General features: G+C 41.5%; 1 protein-coding gene across 1 annotated transcript in view; it reads right to left on the bottom strand.

Annotated features, from left to right (window-relative positions):
• Window positions 1–258: 258 nt before the first annotated feature.
• TSNARE1 (t-SNARE domain containing 1) overlaps window positions 259–18,426 on the bottom strand; it is a gene marked incomplete at its 5' end in the record, with an annotated part of 260,056 nt that continues 241,888 nt past the window's right edge. The window contains 3 exon segments of the mRNA XM_031947287.1: window positions 259–1,752; window positions 9,248–9,733; window positions 15,604–15,676. Coding sequence (XP_031803147.1) covers window positions 1,154–1,752; window positions 9,248–9,733; window positions 15,604–15,676 — 1,158 coding nt within the window.

Consider the following 18,426-nt stretch of genomic DNA (forward strand, 5'->3'; position numbering starts at 1 on the left):
ACAAATCCCAAAGGGACTTCTCCAGGCCATTTCCTCTCTCAACTTGGGGAGAGGATTCCTGTTTTGTTTCCTTCACATAACTGCTGATCAAAGGTAACAGTGGACATTATTTGTTTGATTAAAAAAAGACAAAGAAGGCTTGACCACAATTAGCATAATTAACAGTGATACCAACTATAATAAGTGGTTCCTTGCTGGGAAGTATCCAGCCAAAATATCCCAACTACCAGAAATCAACAATAATTAGTTTTTGTTTTTTTCTTCATTTTATTTGTAGTTATAATCATTACCATCACCATCATTCTTTTTTTTAAAAATGCTTTATGCTTTCATAAGAAAAATACCTTAATATCAATAAAAACCAAGAGGTACAAAGTAGCTGCCAATCTCTCCAGGCAGCACCAAGGACCAGAGATCATATTAGCTGTGCTTAAAATGGAGATATAAAAACAGATCTAGGGACAGAAATTCTCCTGGGAGTGGAGTCTCTTCTGCTCTGGCCAGAACCCCAGGGAGCAGGGCGAATAACGGGCCTTGAGCTGGGGAGGGGCTGCCCACCACTTCTGGTCAGGGACACCCCCACTGTTGCTCAGAGTGTGTCCACCAAGAAAACTAGGACGAGAGTTCGAATCTCAGGCCCAGGCTTCAGACATCTATAGGCACCCACCTAACTGGCTCCATGATTTCCCAGGGGGATGTTCCTTCCCTCTCCTGCCTTTTCTCCTCTGGACTCTGGGATTTGCTTCCTGTGTGATCTGCTCAGCTTAGAATAGCAAGTGAGGCAATAGGTGTCCTTGACTTAGCTTTCTGGTCCATCTTCCCTGAGAAGACCTTGCTCTGGGCAGCATTCTTCAGACTGATTCCCCTCATCTCTATCACCCCCATTAGAAATGCTGGGAAGCAGCCTGGGGTAACAGGAAGGCAAGCTCTTCCCTCAGAAATCTTCTGTCATTTTGCCCCTGAGAAGGTCTCTTTTTTTCTCCTAGTTGGCTTCTTGGCTTCCCTCTCCCAGACCATGCCCCACTTGAACAATTGCGACAGCAGGAGCGGACAACGAATCCTTGTCTTAGATTTCCTTCTGAGCCTTCAAGATCATCATAAACAGCTTTTTCTGTGGTTTTCTGTAGGCTGCCTCCCTACCAGTGAGGTACTTCTAAATTTCCTCCTCCACTTTCAAGATCATCCCTGAGAAGACATCAAGTCCCGGGGAGGGGCCGCCAGAGTCCCCCACTGGCACTCGGGAGGGCAGGCGAGCACTGCCGGCGGCCAGGGGGCTGTCCTGGATGAGGTGGGCTACCTCATGAGCCAGAGGGCGGGCTTCCACAAGCTTTTCAAGGGTCCGGTTGAGGGCCTCCACCCCATCGGCCAGCCGCTGGCTCTGTTCTGCCAAACGCTCCAACAGCAGATTCTGTTGAGTCATCAGGGAGCTCTGCTGCTGGTACCAGGAAGAGAGGAGAGCTCCCTGCTGGAGATGGGCTTCCATCAGCTGCTGCTCGAACTCTGAGGCGTCGGCTTTGGGCCTGCTGGTGGGCGGTACCAGCAGCGCAGAGCCCTGCAAGGGAGGCCTCCAGCCCCCACCGCCATAGGAGACCCCCAGAGGGGCTGCCCCAGGAGAGGGGGGAGGAGAGGGAGAGGAGGCCGAGGTGGGCAGGACACCCCGAAGGTCCAGAGGGTCAGCTTCTGCCAGGCTTGGGGGTTCCAGAGTCCGCAAGGGCATCCAGAGGCAGTTGGACGCTTCCTCCTCTTCATCAGCTGCAGAAGGAAGACACAGATGTCAGAGGTTATGGGACACAGAAAGAGAATCACAGGTTGGCAAAGGGACCATTGGGAAATCTGCTGAGGGACTATGGCCGAGTTAAGGCACAAGGTCTCTCTGGATTGAGATGACAACGCATTTATTAATTGCCTATTATGGGCTAGAGCCAGTGCTCAGCATCAGAGATGCAAGCACAAGAAAACAATATGGCTCCCACTCTTAAAGAGCTTGTATTCTAAGAGGGGGAAGATAATACTTTGGGAGAGAGCTGGATGGTTCCCCAAGGAGGAAGGGCACAGCAGCTAAGCAGAGACTGTTTCCTTGTTTGGACTTATTCTTCTAGGACCTAGCATTGCGCCTAGCACACAGTAGATGCTTAATAAGTGCTCACTGGCCAAGGAGGAGCAGCGCAGAGAGTAGAGTGGGGGCTGATGTGAGGCATGATGCAGGGGTCCTTAGAGCTCCCCCAACCCCATTTTACAAATGATTAAAAAGAGGTCTAGAAAGGGAATTATAAAAACCTCCTTTAAATGTAAACAAGATCTATCTTGTCATGGGATTGTAGAAGTGATTTTTTGCCCTCTGAGGTCTTTCCAAATTAAGATTCTATGGGATGATGACTAATTACCTGTGTAACTCTGGACATGTCACAAATACTCCGAGCTGCCTACTACAGAGTTTGCACTCACAGTCAAGCATTCAGCTTTCTTAGATGGACTTGCAAGCATGAGCTGCACCTTTGGCACTGAACGTGAGAGGAGCAGGCCTGGGAGCACTTGAAAATGGGCCCAAGGCTCACTAGCCTTAAGCTGATTTATGTTGTGTTGATGGGTTCTAACTATGGTTCTGTGCTCAACAATGTTACCTTCAAAACCATCTGTAACTTCAGATATTTCACAGTTATTGCAGAAGAGAGACCAAGTCACTCACTGAGAAAAAGACAGAGATTTGATTTCAGATTAAACTAGGTAGAGAACAGGCCTCAAAGAATCCTTTTAAACAACATTTATAGAATGCTTTAGAGACCGCAATGCCCTTTACATACATCACTGAACCTCTCCACAAGGCTGGGAGACATCATCTCAGTGTGATAGAGAAATAGAGGCTTAGAGTGAGAGCAATGACTGGCCTAAGATCACACAATTAGTGAATGTAAGAGGTAAAATTAAAATCTAAGTCATTTTTAACCCAAATCTAGCATGATATCTGTTACAACATGACGGCTATATCTGCAGTTTGGAGGCATCCACACAGAATCACAGAACCAGGAAATCTCAGAGTAGCAACATACAAAGGTCATCGAGTTTGATATCTCTCTGCATATTAATTGTCCATTTTACATTCAGGTGGTGGACAGAACATATGCTGAATAGCAGACCTGGAAGAAACATTAAAATGTAGAATACTGAATAGCAGAGCTAGAAGGAACCTTAGAATATAAGAATATTAAATGGAAGAATTGGAAAGAACCTTAGGACTAAAATATTGAATGGCAGAACTTGGAATATCGGCTAAAAATATAGCAAAGCTGGAAAGAAATATAGAACAGTTAATAACAGAATTTGGAACAAAAAATATCAAAAGGCAGAGCTGGAAGGTATCTTAGAAAATAGAATATTGAATTGCAGAACTTAGGACAGAAACTACTGAAAGGCAGAAAATATTGAATGGCAGAGCTTAGAACATATAATAAAAAATGGCAGAACCAGAAGAAATCTCAGGATACTATATACAGACACATACAAATACATACATACATACAAATATCATAGCACAATAACAGTGGCAGCACTGGAAGAAACCTGGAAAAGTGGACTGTACAGAATGGCAAAGCTGACAGGAACTTTGGAAGCTATAATATAGGAAGGCTGATCTGTAGGGTACATTGGAATACAGCACACAGAACGTCAGAATTAGGGGGGGATCTTAAAATCATCTAGTCTAAACTCTTCATTTGACAGATAAGGAAATCTAGACCCAGAGACAGCAAACGTTTGTCTAAAATCCCACTGACAGCTAATGGGAAAGCTGGAAGGAGAAGGCAAGTCATCTGTCTTCCAGACTGCTGACCTTGAGCAAACTGCTCCCCCTTCATACACCTCAGTTTCCCCTTACTATGGAGACAATGATTTGTCAGCGTGTTATGAAAGTAACAATTAGATAGAGGATATACAAGAGACACGGACATAATCCTTTCAGTGTTCACTCATGTCTACAGTTTGAGTCAATAAGTAATCCATTTGCTAGCTCACTATTGTTTGTCTTCCAAGTAAACTTCAGTAGCTGTCACCCCAGGTGGATTGATTAGAGTTTTCTTGGAGTGAAAGGGTAGAAGAACTGTCCTTTGGGAAAAAGAGGCTGGACGGAGTCATAATGTAACATGTATGTTCACTCTGGAGACTTTTTGCTAGGGCAGCACGGCCCACTGAGTATGTACTGATGGGAGCACCACGTCAAACACAATAGTGTAATCACAGAATCACAGTACCTGAGAGACGCACTTGAGAAGTCATCAGGCATTACAGCTATTATTATCCCTACTTTATATATGTGAAAACTGAGGCTTGGAAAGGATCCAACTCATACATAACAGAGGTCTGAACCGGGTCTGGGACCAACACTCATCCCAGTGACATAATACCTCTCCAGAATGTCAAAGATATCATCATGATGTTGGGAAGCCAAATAATAGAAGGGATGGCAGTCCCAGAAATGGGGACAGTTGGATGAGTTTAGGAGGGAAAGATGATACAATCCATTTTTAGAAATGTTGATTTTAAGATGGAGAAATCATCAGTCATCAGACTGTTGGCAGCAAGTCACTGGGTGTCCAGAAAATCAATTAGAGTGGGTATATGGAATTGAGAGTCATCAGCATAGATTTGAAAATTGAACACATGGGAGCTGATGAGATCACCAAGCAAAAACATGTAGAGAGCCTTAAGGGACACCCAAGTCAGAGCCTTAGAGGACACCCACACTTAGGGGATGAGAGATAGTTGAATAATCAACAAAAGAACCTAAGAAGGAGTGTTCAAACAGGAAAAACAGGGCACTGTCAAATAAAATGAGGGATGGTAAGAGACCTATGAGGAGGGAGCATTCAGCTGTTTTGAAAACTACAGAGTTCCAGTAAGATGATCACTTGAGGAAAGGCACTGGATCAGGCACATTAAAACAAGTGGATGATTGTGGAGAGAGAAATTCCAACTGAAATGGAGGATCAGAAGCCTGATGGCCAGAGACTGAGAAATGAGCAGGAAGTGAGAAAATAGAGGCAAAGGATGTGGATGATTTGGGTAAAAGATTTGTAAAAACGAGGACGATAGATTAGGGTGAGGGGACAAGGAAGGAGGGATTATAAAATGAAGGGAAGGATGTTTGTAAGCTTTGAGGAAAGAGTTGGTGACCCCAGGTCACAGAGAGAAGCATCAGAGTCAGGATTCTACCTCAAGGTCTGTGACTCCTGAGTCCAGGACTCTTTCTGCTGGATCAAGATGTCTGAATGTTATGAAAAGCAGCACTTACAAAAAAACTATTATTTACTTCTTGCTGGGAAAAGATCATGCTAGAGGCAGCAGCCAAAAGCATCAGATAGAGAGAACCAGAGGATTCAACAAGTTGTTTCTCCCTCTGCAAAATGGGGATAGTTGTGCTTATACCACCTATTTTGGAGAAGGAGTTCTCTAAACATAAAGCACTATTCAAGGTTTTTGTTCAGTTATTTTCAGTAATGTCTGACTCTGTGATCCCATTTGAGGGTTTCTTGGCAGAGATACTGGAATAGTTTACTATTTCCTTCTTTAACTTATTATCATTTACAGATAAGTAAATGGGCTTAAGTGAGTTGCCTAGGTCACACAACTAGGAAGAATCTGAGGCTGGATTTGAACTCAGGAAGAAGAGGGCTCCTGACTCCACCCCTGACACTCCACCCACTGTGTCATCTGCTGCCCCAGGTCAGCTCGCAGAGGAGCTATAATGAATCTACTATTACTAGATTACAAGCTCCATGAGGTCAAGGATTAGGTTCTTTTACTAAATTTCTAAGCATGGCCCCAGGAGGAAACAGGTATTGACTTGCTGGATTCTAAATTCTATGGATGCTAAATTGTCCACTAAGTTGGACACTAAATTCTATGAGGCAGCTAGGGGATAGAGTGATTGAATGCCAAGTCTGGAGTTAGGAATTCAACCCCAGGTGCTAGTAGTTGGTTGACTTTATTATTATTATAGGATAAATCATTGAACCATAGTTATTATTAGTTTTCTCACTTCTTTGTTATTCAGCCATTTTTCAATCATGTCTGACTCTGTGACCCCATTTGGGTTTTTGTTTGTTTGGTTTTTTTTGGCAGAGATACTGGGGTGGTTTGCCATTTCCTTCTCTAGCTCATTTTTACAAGTGAGGAAAGTAAGACAAATACAGTTGAGTGACATGTCTAGGATCACCCAGCTAATAAGTGTTTGGGGCCAGATTTGAACTCAGGAAGATTATTCTTCCTGACTTCAGGACTGGCACTATTTCCACTGGACCACCTTGTTTCCCTCTTCAACTTTAAATGGAGATAATAATGCCTATTTCCCAGGGTTGTTGTAAAAATAAAATAAGATAATATTTGCAAAGTGCTCAACACAGTACCTGGGCCATGAATGTGCTTATATAGTGACAGAACTAGTAGGAAAACCAGAAGATAGCATATTGGATAGCAGAGCTGAAATGAACTTTGGAATGCAGATTATAGGATACAGAAAATCAGAGTTAATATTAACTTTGGAATATGGAGTACAGAAAGATCTGGGGGGAACAAGTACTTACTCCTTTCCCTTTCCACTAAACCCCAGCTAGAAAAAGCTTCCCTTTCTAATTAATTTGTCTCCTCCACAGTATCAGACATAGGGCTCTCCCCACATTAGGCATTCAGTAACATTCTACTGAACGGATGCCAGGAGTGAAGGGAACTTATGTATAATATTAGTTTTAGTTCATTTCAATATTTATTAAGCACCTACTATGATACAAGGATTTATGCTTACACTGTGAGAAAAATGGAAAGGTGAGCTCCATTTCTAGATGCTATTTAATTTCCAAAAACCTCACAACATCCCTAGAAGGTAGGTACCACAGGTACCTTTACAGATGAGTTGAGTGAGTCTCAGCATGGTGAAAAAGCACACCTGACCCAGATCTTCTGACTCCAAATCCCATGCTTGCATCTCTGGTGAAATCTCTGCCCTGAGGGTGTGCACAGACTAGAGGGGAAATAGACACAGAGCATTTTGCAGCTTTCTAATGTACTGAACATACAGCCTTCTAAACTCTAGTTATCTATGTCTTGGGTTACAGTCCTATAAACTCTATAGATAAAATGAATAGAGCATGGGGTCAGAGTCAGGAAGACATGAATTAAAATTCTATCTCAGATACCTCTTAGCTGGGTGACTCTGGGCAAGTCACTTAACCATGTTTGCCTTAGTTTCCTCATCTATAAAATGAGTTGGGGAAGAAAATGGCAAATCATTCCAGTGTCTTTGCCAAGAAAATCTCAAATGGGGTCATGAAGAGTCGGACATGAGTGAAACAAATGAAAAACAATCTACAAGCTAGTTCTAGGATAAGCATATTCTGCATCATTCCAAGTGATCTGCACAGGATTCCACACATTTGCACAAATGCTTATTGGATTAAACTGAAGATGTGGGCACAAGTAACTTTACCACAAAATAATATCCTTGCATGTGAGGGAAGAAACAAGCATAGTGCAGGGAAATGTGGATTAGTGATGGTAATGAGGAAAGGCTTCACCACCAAGATTCCTTATTGTAAGCAATTGTAAGAAGTGAGAGTTTCTACGTGGAGTGGGTCTTTTCTGGAGTTGATTAACAGAAATAAAATATTAAATGCTATGGTCTGACTTCTCAGATAGACCTTGTATTCTATCAAGGCAGGAATATCTCTTAGCTAAACTGCTCCAATAGTGAACATCCCCCAACAGGTTCTCACTGCCTATCAAGGAGCTGATCTCCAGAGGCCTCTCTCTTTTAGATTTTCCTAGTTCCTCTCCTCCCCATTCCTAAGTTATCCCAGTGGGAAAAGAAAGGAAGCCTGAGATCAGTTCCCCTCATTTTGTAGAGGAGAATACTTGAGAAGAGATCAGTGACTTGCCCAAAGATACGCAATGGGTTAGTGGCAGAGCTAAGATTCATACTCACATTTTCCAGCCATAGATTTATGGCAATGTTAGCCATTTGGAGTCAGTATTTCATTTTTCTATCATGCTATATCTTTCCTTCCTTTCTTAGCCAAATCCCTTGGAAAAAGTTATTTACGCTTTCTTCTCTCCTTTCTCATTTTTTTAATTCAAAAACTGGGCACATATATATAAGCTCCCATGCACAGCCAAACAAATAATGAACTTCCAAACACATACATATACAAAGGCACAGGTGTACCAACAATCCTAAAAACACACACACACACACACACACAGAGCATAAAAGGGTTGGATAGGCAGAGAATGAAGACCAGAGATATGATCTGGGATTCATAAACATTTTCTGTTCAGGTGGGAATGAAGCTCTGAAGAGGTCAGCAGTGATGAAGAGAGAAGAGAAGCTAGTCATTGCCTATGTGCATCTGGTATTTTTATAGCTATCTGTGTGAAAAGAGAGGAGGAGAAAAAAGAGAAAGCTAAGGGAGAGAGGAGGGGCAGGAAAGAGAAAAGAAAAGGAGAGGAGAAGAAAGAAGAAAAATAGGGAAAGAAAAGGAAAAAACAAGAAATAAGGAAAAAGAACAGAGAGCTACATAGGACTTAAGTGGCCATCTAGCTCAAGCTCCAAGAGGAGAAATAATTTACCCAAAGTCATCCAGGTAGTTACTGAGAGCTACATGGTAGCTACATGAAAGTACATGGTAGGTACAATAGTCTTTGTCTTCACCAAAGAAATGATTTCTTGTTAACTGCTCTCAGAAAGCCTCTAAACTGATGAAGAGATAATGTTCCCGCTTTCAGGGCTCCTCTGGTTTTTGCAAGAATCTTGAAACATCAGTTCAATGATGATCTAATCTGACTTAATTTCAGAGGAGGACCCCAAGGCCTTGGGGGCCCTGGAATTTTTTTTAGAACTGCTATCTCCTCTGTCCCACCCAATGCCCTTTTCTATGTGACTCTACTATTGAACTGTTTGCCTCAGTTTTTTCATTGTTAAAATGGGGGTAATAATAGTCTCTACCTCTCAGGGTTTCTATGAGGATACAATGGGGAAATAGTTATAAAATACTTACCACTTATACCTGGCACATAGTAAGTACTGTATCATCATCATCATCACCATCATCATCACCATCACCATCATTACCATCACCACCATCATCATCACCGTCACCAGCATCATTACCATCACCACCACCATCCATCATCACCATCATCACCATCACCACTGCTCTGGCATCTACCCAGTGAGGTCTGAGGCAGGAGAAAACAGACTTACTTGGCAAGGACTCGGCCCCTTGTCTTTCATCTTGGATGCTATGGGCAGAGAAGGTCTCGGCTACCATGCGTTCTACTGGGGTGAGGACGAGAGCCTGGGCCTGCCCGCCTTCAGTGGCGACTCTCTGCTGTTCCCCAAGCTTTTTCCTCACGACACCCCGAAGGTCCCGCCACTTGTGTTTTAAGTCACCCATGTCCCGCCGGCAGTATCCCAGATTATTGACGGCTTGGAGGATCTTGTTCCATACACGGTGTTTCTTGGCTGGTGTGCCCCGGAGTGCCCCAAAAAGCAGCTGGTAATGTCGCGTGACCTTCTGCACCAGTACCTCTGTCTCTTGGGGACTAAAGTTTGGTTTTCGGGTCTTGGTACGTGAGTGAGGGCCTGGCTGTGGAGGAGTGGAACCAGGCCCATCCCCTGATAAAGGGGTAGCCACTGCAGGCTCTGGACTGGGGCTTCTCTTGCATGTTAACATGTTGATAGTGGATCCTATAAAAGAACCACGAGAGATAGGGTATGGCATGGGCATGGACTCTGGGGCCAAGAGCTATCTTACGAAAGAACTGGCACCTGAACTGAATAAGGATTCCCCTGTCAATAGAGAAGCCCATCTATCATCTTGACCCTTTGAAACATGACTTAGTAATATATAGCGAATTGACTCTAATTTATAAGAAATCAAGCCATTCTCCAAATGATAAATGGTCAAAAGAATATGAACAGACAATTTTTGGAGGATGAAATTGAAACTATTTCTATTCATATTAAAAGAAGCTCCAAATCACTACTGATCAGAGAAATGCAAATTAAGACATCTCTGACATACCACCACACACCGCTCAGATTGGCTAAGATGACAGGAAAAGATAATGGTGAATGTTGGAGGGGATGTGGGAAAACAGGGACACTAATACATTGTTGGTGGAGCTGTGAATACATCCAACCATTCTGGAGAGTGATTTGAAACTATGCTCAAAAAGCTATCAAACTGCATACCCTTTGATCCAGCAGTGTTACTACTGGGCTTATACCCCAAAGAGATTTTAAAGAAGGGAAGGGGACCTCTATGTACACAAATGTTTGTGGCAACCCTGTTTGTAGTGGCTAGAAGCTGGAAAATGAATGGATGCCCATCAATTGGAGAATGGCTGAGTAAATTGTGGTATATGAATGTGATGGAATATTATTGTTCTATAAGAAATGATCAGCAGGATGAATACAGAGAGGCTTGGAGAGACTTACATGAACTGATGCTAAGTGAAATGAGCAGAACCAGTAGATCATTATACATGGCAACAAGAAGATTACTACTTCATACTTTTATTACTTCTTGTCTGGACTTCAGCAATAGCCTTCAACCAGGGCTTGGATCTCTCTCCACTCCTCCAAACAAACAGTAATATGACTTTCTTTTTTGTTTTTATTCAAGAATATTTTATTTTCCCAATGTAAAGATAGCTATCAATATTCATTTTTATAAGACTCTGAGTTCTAAATGTTCTTTTCTTTCCCCCAAGACAACAAGTATTTTGATACCATTATACATGTATAATTATAAAATGATTTTCTTAAACCTCAAAGGTCTGACCATGTCACACAACCTTACTCCCACACATGTGACAGCAAATTCCACTGGCTCTGTATTACCTCTAGGCTCATATGAAAACCCTAAGTCTGGCATTTAAAGACCTTTGTAACCAGATCCCTTCCTACCTCTCTCTCCATCTTGTCTTAGAGGTTACACCCCTCCATATTCTCAGTGATTTACCACACTGGTCTATTTGCTCTTCTTTGCACGTCACTCTTCCCCGTCTCTGTCTCTGTATCAGCTGCCCTCTAAACATGGAATGTCCTCCCCTCCTTTCCTCTGTCCCTTGGAATCTCACATTTCCTTCAGCACTCAGCTCAAGTACTACCTTCTTTAGAAAGTTATCGTTTTTAGCTTCCACTATCTATTAATGCCTTCCCATCCAGAATTATCTTGTCTAGAAAAATCAATATATCTGTATCTAGTTATCTGTCAAAAAAGGGAAATAAAATGAGGGGACAGACGCTAGATGCTCCAAATGCTAAGACTCAGAGATGGTGTGATTTGGAATGCTGAAGAGACAGCCCATATTGATGAAATTCATCTTTCATAGAATGGAACCTTTCACAGAGTCAAAGATTTAGTGTTTAGAGCTCAAAGTGAGTTTACAAATCACCTGTCCAATTCCATCATTTTATAGCTGGTGAAAGTAAGAATAAAAGAAATGAGTCACCTGATCAAAGCTGCAAAAGGTAGTAAGTGACTTGGACCAGTCAAAGGTTTTTCAGATTCTCGAAGAACACTAATGTTAAGCATTTAATATTTGTTATTTTGTTCAGTGTGATTCTAAGTGTATCGTAGTAGCACGGGCTGAGCTTGTGACCAGGAGAAGGTAAATAGGAAAAAATCTCTAAGGGATCATATTCCAGAGTTCCTATAACTGACCCTGATGCTTTCTCTTAGCGTTCAGATCTACTGTGAGACAGTCCTTTCTTACCTCCAGGTTGAATGGGAACTCAGGGAGATCCGTGAACCCACAGCTAGGTTGCACTTAAGTGTGCTGGGTCTGTAGTCAGAAAAACCTAGTTTTAGATCCTTACTAGCTATGTAACTCTGGACAAGCCACTTAACTTGTATCTGTTCCAGTTTCCTTATCTGTAAAATGGGAATAATAATAGTGTGTACCTTCTAAAGTTATTATGGGGATTAAATGAGATAATATTTATAAAACACTTAGTACACTGCACATAGTAGGTACTTAATAGAAACTTGTTTTCTTTCTTCCTTCCATCCAGACCAGTGATTTAGCCTGGAATGACTAATTTAGCCAAAATAAAGGAGACCTATTCTTGGTGACTGTCATAAACTATATTATTTGGATTCTCTCATTTAGAGCTGTGGATTTGGCTTTGCTGATGGGAAGAACCCCTTCCCCCCTTGGAGTCAGACCATCTGGATTCTTGTTCTTAACTCTGCTACAAACTCATTGTAGATCCTAAACAATTCCACTCTCTGGAGTGCCTTAATAAAATGGGAAGATAATTCTTGCACTACTTACCTCAGGGTCAGAGAGTGTTTTATAAATAATAAAGAACTATAAAAAAAGAAATGATGGCTATTTTTCCTGCTGTTATCATTACTATTATTATTAATTCACGATTTGGAACTGGTAGCAATGCTCTTGAAGTACTGTGGAATAATGAATGCCCTCACCTATAAATCAGGAGACTGGGACCTCAGCCCCATCTCTGTAATTCTATTACCTTGAGCACTAGCTTATCCTGGGTCTCATCTGTTCCTCATCTGTACAAGAGAAATAATAACCAGTGCTGCTGAGCTCAGAGGGGCGTTATGGGCAGCAAATGAAAGAATTGGCTCTAAAGCCCTCAGTATTGATTTAAAATACTATGTAGTTACTATCATTTCAGACAGCAAGGTGAGGCTCTTTCCATTTCCTTGTCTAGATATTCTTTCCAAAAAGTAATTGCATATTATCTCCCTCATTGGACTGTAAGCTAGTTGAGGGTAGGAGCTATCTTTTGCCTTTCCCTGTGTCCCCAGCTGTTAGCACACAGCAGGCATCTGATAAATGCCTGTTGCTGTTTTTGTCTCAAGTTTTGCTTAGAAAACCCTCATGTAAACACTATTGCTAAGAATACATCTTAATTAGATCTAAAAAGTTTCCCAGCTTTGCCATTTTCTAGTTGTATGACAGTGAACAAGTTACCTCGTCTCTGATCCCCAATTTTCCCATCCCCAAATAAGGATAACAATAATATGTTTCTTCTCCTTGCCCAGTAAGTGGTTAATAAACTGAAAGAGCTACAGAAATGGGGCCAATTATCCTGAGAACCATCAGAACCTTTTAGAGGAGAGCCCACTTGCATATAAACAAACATCATGGAGCCCAATTCAAGTTGCTCAGGTAAGACAGACAGGTTTGGCTAGGTGATGGGAAGAAGTAAAGAACAGAGGGACAGAAGGGTGCTTGGAGATCATCTGCCCAAGCCCCTCATTTTACTGATAGGGAAACTGAGGGCTGCACAGGTACAGCACTTCATCTAAGGTTAACCAGGTAGTAGCAGAAGAGAGATCTGAACATGCCGAAGCATGGAGTAAGGCAGGTAGTGACAGCGACTCAGGTGCTAGTGGTGGTACAAGGATGAGGTGGAAAGAGCAGAGGATTTGGATTCTGAGCCCGAGATTCAAACTGGCCTCTGCTGCTGTCTTCCCTTTGTGACCTAGTCCTGCTACTTAATCTCTCCCAGCCTCAGTTCCTTCATATAATATCAATATAATATTTATGTTATAAATATAATACAAAATAATGTAACAAGAGGGTTAGACTCGAATATTTGCCGGGGTTTTTCCAAATCCATATCTACTATGATCCTGTGTTAATCACGGAATGGGGCCTCTGCTGACACAGCCTGAGTTTCCTTTTATAGGAAGTTTCTCCTTCTCTAATTCAGTGTTCTCCAGGGAAGGAGAAAGACAAACAATCAAATGGGTTTGGCTGAATCAAGCATTTTCCTTAGGGCAACTTCACAACAACCTATTCCATTTTCCAAAACATTTTTAGCCTGTGGCTGTTAGAGTGTAACACAAAATGTCAGGGCCAGGAGAGACCTTGGAACGTGGCACACGGACCAGCAGAGCTGGGAGGACCTTAAAGGTCAGCCGGGGCAGTCCTCTCCTCTTACTCATGAGGAAACTGAGTTCCAAAAAGGGGAGGTAAGAAAGCCCAAGTCCCAGATCAGTAGCAGAGTCACACTTGATCCCTGTCTCCAGGTACCCAGGACAGGCCTTCTTGCACATCTCATTATTTCACATTTGCACAGCCTCAGAGGCTAAGATGTGGGCTTGTCTTATTTATTCATATATTCCTCCCCCCCCCACCCCAAGCTGTCAATTAAAAAAAATTGTCCAGTTCTTGTTAGAAGCAAAAGAAAAGAAAGGGTGAAGAAGGTAAAGTTTGCTTGCCCTCTGCTCTAAGGGAGGGCTCATCATGGAAGAAGCTGGAGGAAGAAAAGAGCCAGTTTTTGCCTTTCTATTCTTAGTAAGGTATGAAAGATGAATGAGAGAAGAGGAGAGGAGAGGAAAGGGAAACAAGAGGAGAGGGTAAGGGAGAGGGAAAAGGGAAAGAGAGGGGAAAGGAGAGAGGAGGGGAAAGGGAAGGGGAATAGAAAGAGATAGTGAAGGACAAAGAAGGAAAAAAGAGAGACAGAGAGATAGACAGACAGACAGAGAAAGAGCCAGAGCCAAACTTCTGACTTCTGGGACATTCTCTGTCCTGCTAGGTACAGCAGAAAGAATTCTGGACTTGGAGTCAAAAGTTCTATGTTCAAATCCCAATTCTGACAATCACTAGCTGTGAGACTCAGGATGAATTATTTTACCTTGATAGACATCAATTTATTTTTTTGTAAAATAGAAATAATATTTATACATCCTATTCCACAAAATTGTTGTGAAGAGGACACTTTGTAAAGTCTTCAAGTACTATAAAAATGTGATTTCCCCCCCTACCTTTATCCCTACTGCCTGCTCACCCTAGAGATTCCTCCAGTTTTGTTCCCACCTCACCTCCTCTTCTGGTAGTGCTCTGGTTATCCAGGCTCACTCTTAAACTGGCTCTACTCCAGACTAGCTCTTCTTTGTCTTTTTATTGAAAAAGAAAGACAATCAAGCTTCTGGAGCATAGGGATTGTCATGTATTTGCATCTAAGTGTTTATCAGTTTTATCTGGTCTTTTGGATCTAACTCTTCCTGACTCCATTTGAGGTTTTCTTGGCAAAGATACTAGAGTGGTTTGCCATTTCCTACTCTAACTCATTTAACAGATAAGGAAACTGAGGGCAACCAGGGTGACTTGTCCAGGTTCACCCAACTAGTAAGTGTATGAGGGCCTGACTCCAGGCCCCGTCACCTAACTGCCCCTTATCTGGTCCTGTTAAATAATAAATTCAGTGAGACCAGGAGTGCATTTTATTAAAGTAACCTGCTCACAAAATTTAACCTTTAGAAGAGACATAATTGGGGCTCAGCATATATTAAGTGACTGATAAGTGTATTATCTCATCTAATATTTTTCTTTGTAATTATCCTTAATATCTATATAAAATTTCCTCTTAAATATCTCTACATGTAGATGTGACCCAGGATTCTTAAAGACTATATACAAAGTTCTGACAGATCCTAAACTTCCATTATTTCCATAGTTTTATCTCTTTCTATCTCTCTGGAACTTGGGAAGAAGGGGATCAGACAATGGGGACAGCATGGCAGAAGATCTGGTCATTTCAGCTGGGCACAGCCCTAGTGTACGCACCAAGCACGTCTCCTTGCTCAGGAATCAAAGAAGTCAGGTCCTTGATGATCTGGTTCACATCCAGCATGTCATTCTACAAAGGAAAAGATCATGGAATTAGGGACTTTGGGGTCCTTTTTCAGCTTTTTTTAGAGAGGAGAGGAGAAAGGTACCATCCCAGAAGAGTAAAGATGAGTTGAACTTTCCTGAGTTGAGGGAGATGTGAAAGATTAAAATACTTGCTCTGACAATCTGCAGCAAACTGTACCAAGGGAACTCACAGATAGGGGAGGTAGAAAAGGGACAGAGAAAGAGCAGACCCAAGTCTTGACAATGAGCATTCACAATCAGAGGGAGTAATATGCTTCAGGCATAAGAAGAACAGGACAAATCATTGTCAAAAATGAGTAAGACCACCTAAGAATTGGGAATCCCAAGAGGGACTTCCCTTTCCTCTGACATAAAACATTACCTTTACTTCTCTAACCCGCTCCTTCAATTCTGTTCTCCACAATGGTCATTTTATAGTAATTTTGTAATATTTCATATTCCCATATGCTTTATCTGCTTCTATGAGATGGCAAATTCAATGAGAGCAGGGGCTGCATTTTATTAAAGAATCACCGAGTTGCAGAATTTTACCTTTAGAAGATATATGACTTGGGCATCTATTCTAATTTTCACTCCTGATAAATTCATAACATCTCCAACAAGTTGCCATCCAGCCTCTGCTTAAAGATCTTTAGTGAAGGTAAACCTACCACCACTTGAGATGGTCCATTCTAATTTCAGACATTTCTAATTGTTATGGAAGTTCTCCATAAGCAAAAATGAAGCCCTTCTCTCCAAAACTTTTATCCACCATTCTTGTGGGGAAACCAGAAAAGTCCTGGCTTTTCTTTTCTATTATAGCCCTTCATTGACTTGAAGACATTTCTTTTTTTTTTTTTATTTTAATAGTATTTCACTTTTCAAATACATGCAAAGACAATATTCAACATTCACTTTGCAAAACTTGTATTCCAATTTTTTTTCCTCTTCTCTTCCCCTGTCCCCTGTCACCAAGACAGCAATTAAATATAGATTAAACATGTAATTCTTCTAAACATATTTACATATTTGTCATGTTGCACAAAAAATCAGGTCAAAAGAGAAAAAAAGAAAAACAAAAAAGCAAACAAACAAAAACAATAAAAAGGTGAAAATACTATGCTTCAATCAACATTCAGTCTCCATAGTCCTCTCTCTGGAAGCAGACGGCACTTTCCATCACAAGTCTATTGGAATTGCCTTGAATCCTTTCGTTGTTGAAAAGAGCCAAGTCCACCACAATGATCATCACCTAATCTTGTTGTTGCCACATACAATGTTCTCTTGGTTCTGCTCATTTCACTTAGCATCACACCATGTCAGTCTTTCCAGGCTTTTCTAAAATCAGCTTACTCATCATTTCTTACGGAAGACATCTCTTTTGTAACTACTACCCTTTTCTCCAGGCTACATGGCTCCAGTTGCTTCAAATGATATGTCAAGGTTTTCAATCCCTTTATCATCCAGATTGCTTTTATGTGGACTTGAGAGAGCCTGCTAATGTGTTTCCTTAAAAGAAGTGGCCAAAGGGGGCACAGATTTACAGGGGAAGCCTGATGAGTCAGAGAACCATAGTCCTTTATTCTAGATAATTTACCTCTTTTGACAGAAGCCATTCACATCCACGTATGTAGATATGTAGACATGCAAAGACACAGATACAGCGTCAGAGTTGAGGATAATTCTGACTCAACCATACCCATGGAATAAAACTGAAATATGCATCTTTTAAAACGGGGAATGATATGTCATATCTATTTCATGCTTACAAATTCCTCAGTTTATCATTTAAGATCCTCCATCATCTGACTCCAATTTCCCTTTCTAACCTTATTTAAAATTCTTTGCTCAAATCTATCATACAGCCAAACTATCCTACTATCCAGGAGCCGACGGTCCATATCAACCTATTATGGCCAGAGAAGATTTTCTTCTCTCTCTCTGCATTCTGATTTTCCTTTTAGACTTGACTCAGGAGTCACTACCTGTGCCTTGGAGGCACTGATTCCCACTGATTCAGATTTACTTTTTGTGCAGGCTGTCTCTGCCCCAATAGAACAACAGCTTCTTGAAGTCGGAGATTGATTTTTGTGTTGTTTCATTTTTGTCTTCTAAAGTTCTAAAACAGCGTGATATCTTGGTCATCATGGGTTACTGTTGCTCAGTTGTTTGGAATCCTCTTGGCAAAGATATTGGAGCTGTTTGCCATTTCTTCTTCCAACTCATTTTCCAGATGAAAAAACTAAGGCAAACAGGGTTAAATGACTTGCCCAGGGTTACATGTAGGAAGTATCTGAGGCCAGATTTAAACTCATGAAAAGGAATCTTTCTGACTCCAGGCTCAGCACTCTTTACTTCCCTTAATAAACAATTCATTCTGAATAAATGTAAAGATATTATTTTTAAAATCAACTTCACAAGTATGAGGGAAATATTGCTTGACAACAGTTCCTAAGAAAAATATCTTGGATTCCCTAGATAAAATGTAAGTCAACAAGGACAAGGTAGCCCCCAGATAAAGTTGTCTTATGCTACATTAAGAGAGGCAGTATCCAGGATAAATGAGGTCTGCGATACTTATGTAAGAACTCATTTGGATGACTATTCAGTAACTATTTTAGGAAAATCACCAATAAGCTGGATTATGTCTATAAGAGGGCTACTTGGAGGGTGAAAGGAAAAGAGGATCACTTGAAGGGCCTCTAGATAGCCAAAATGGAAAAAACAAGATGGCACTAGGATGTAACAAGTATC

Source organism: Sarcophilus harrisii, chromosome 1, assembly GCF_902635505.1.
Source record: "Sarcophilus harrisii chromosome 1, mSarHar1.11, whole genome shotgun sequence".
Lineage (NCBI taxonomy): Eukaryota > Metazoa > Chordata > Mammalia > Dasyuromorphia > Dasyuridae > Sarcophilus > Sarcophilus harrisii.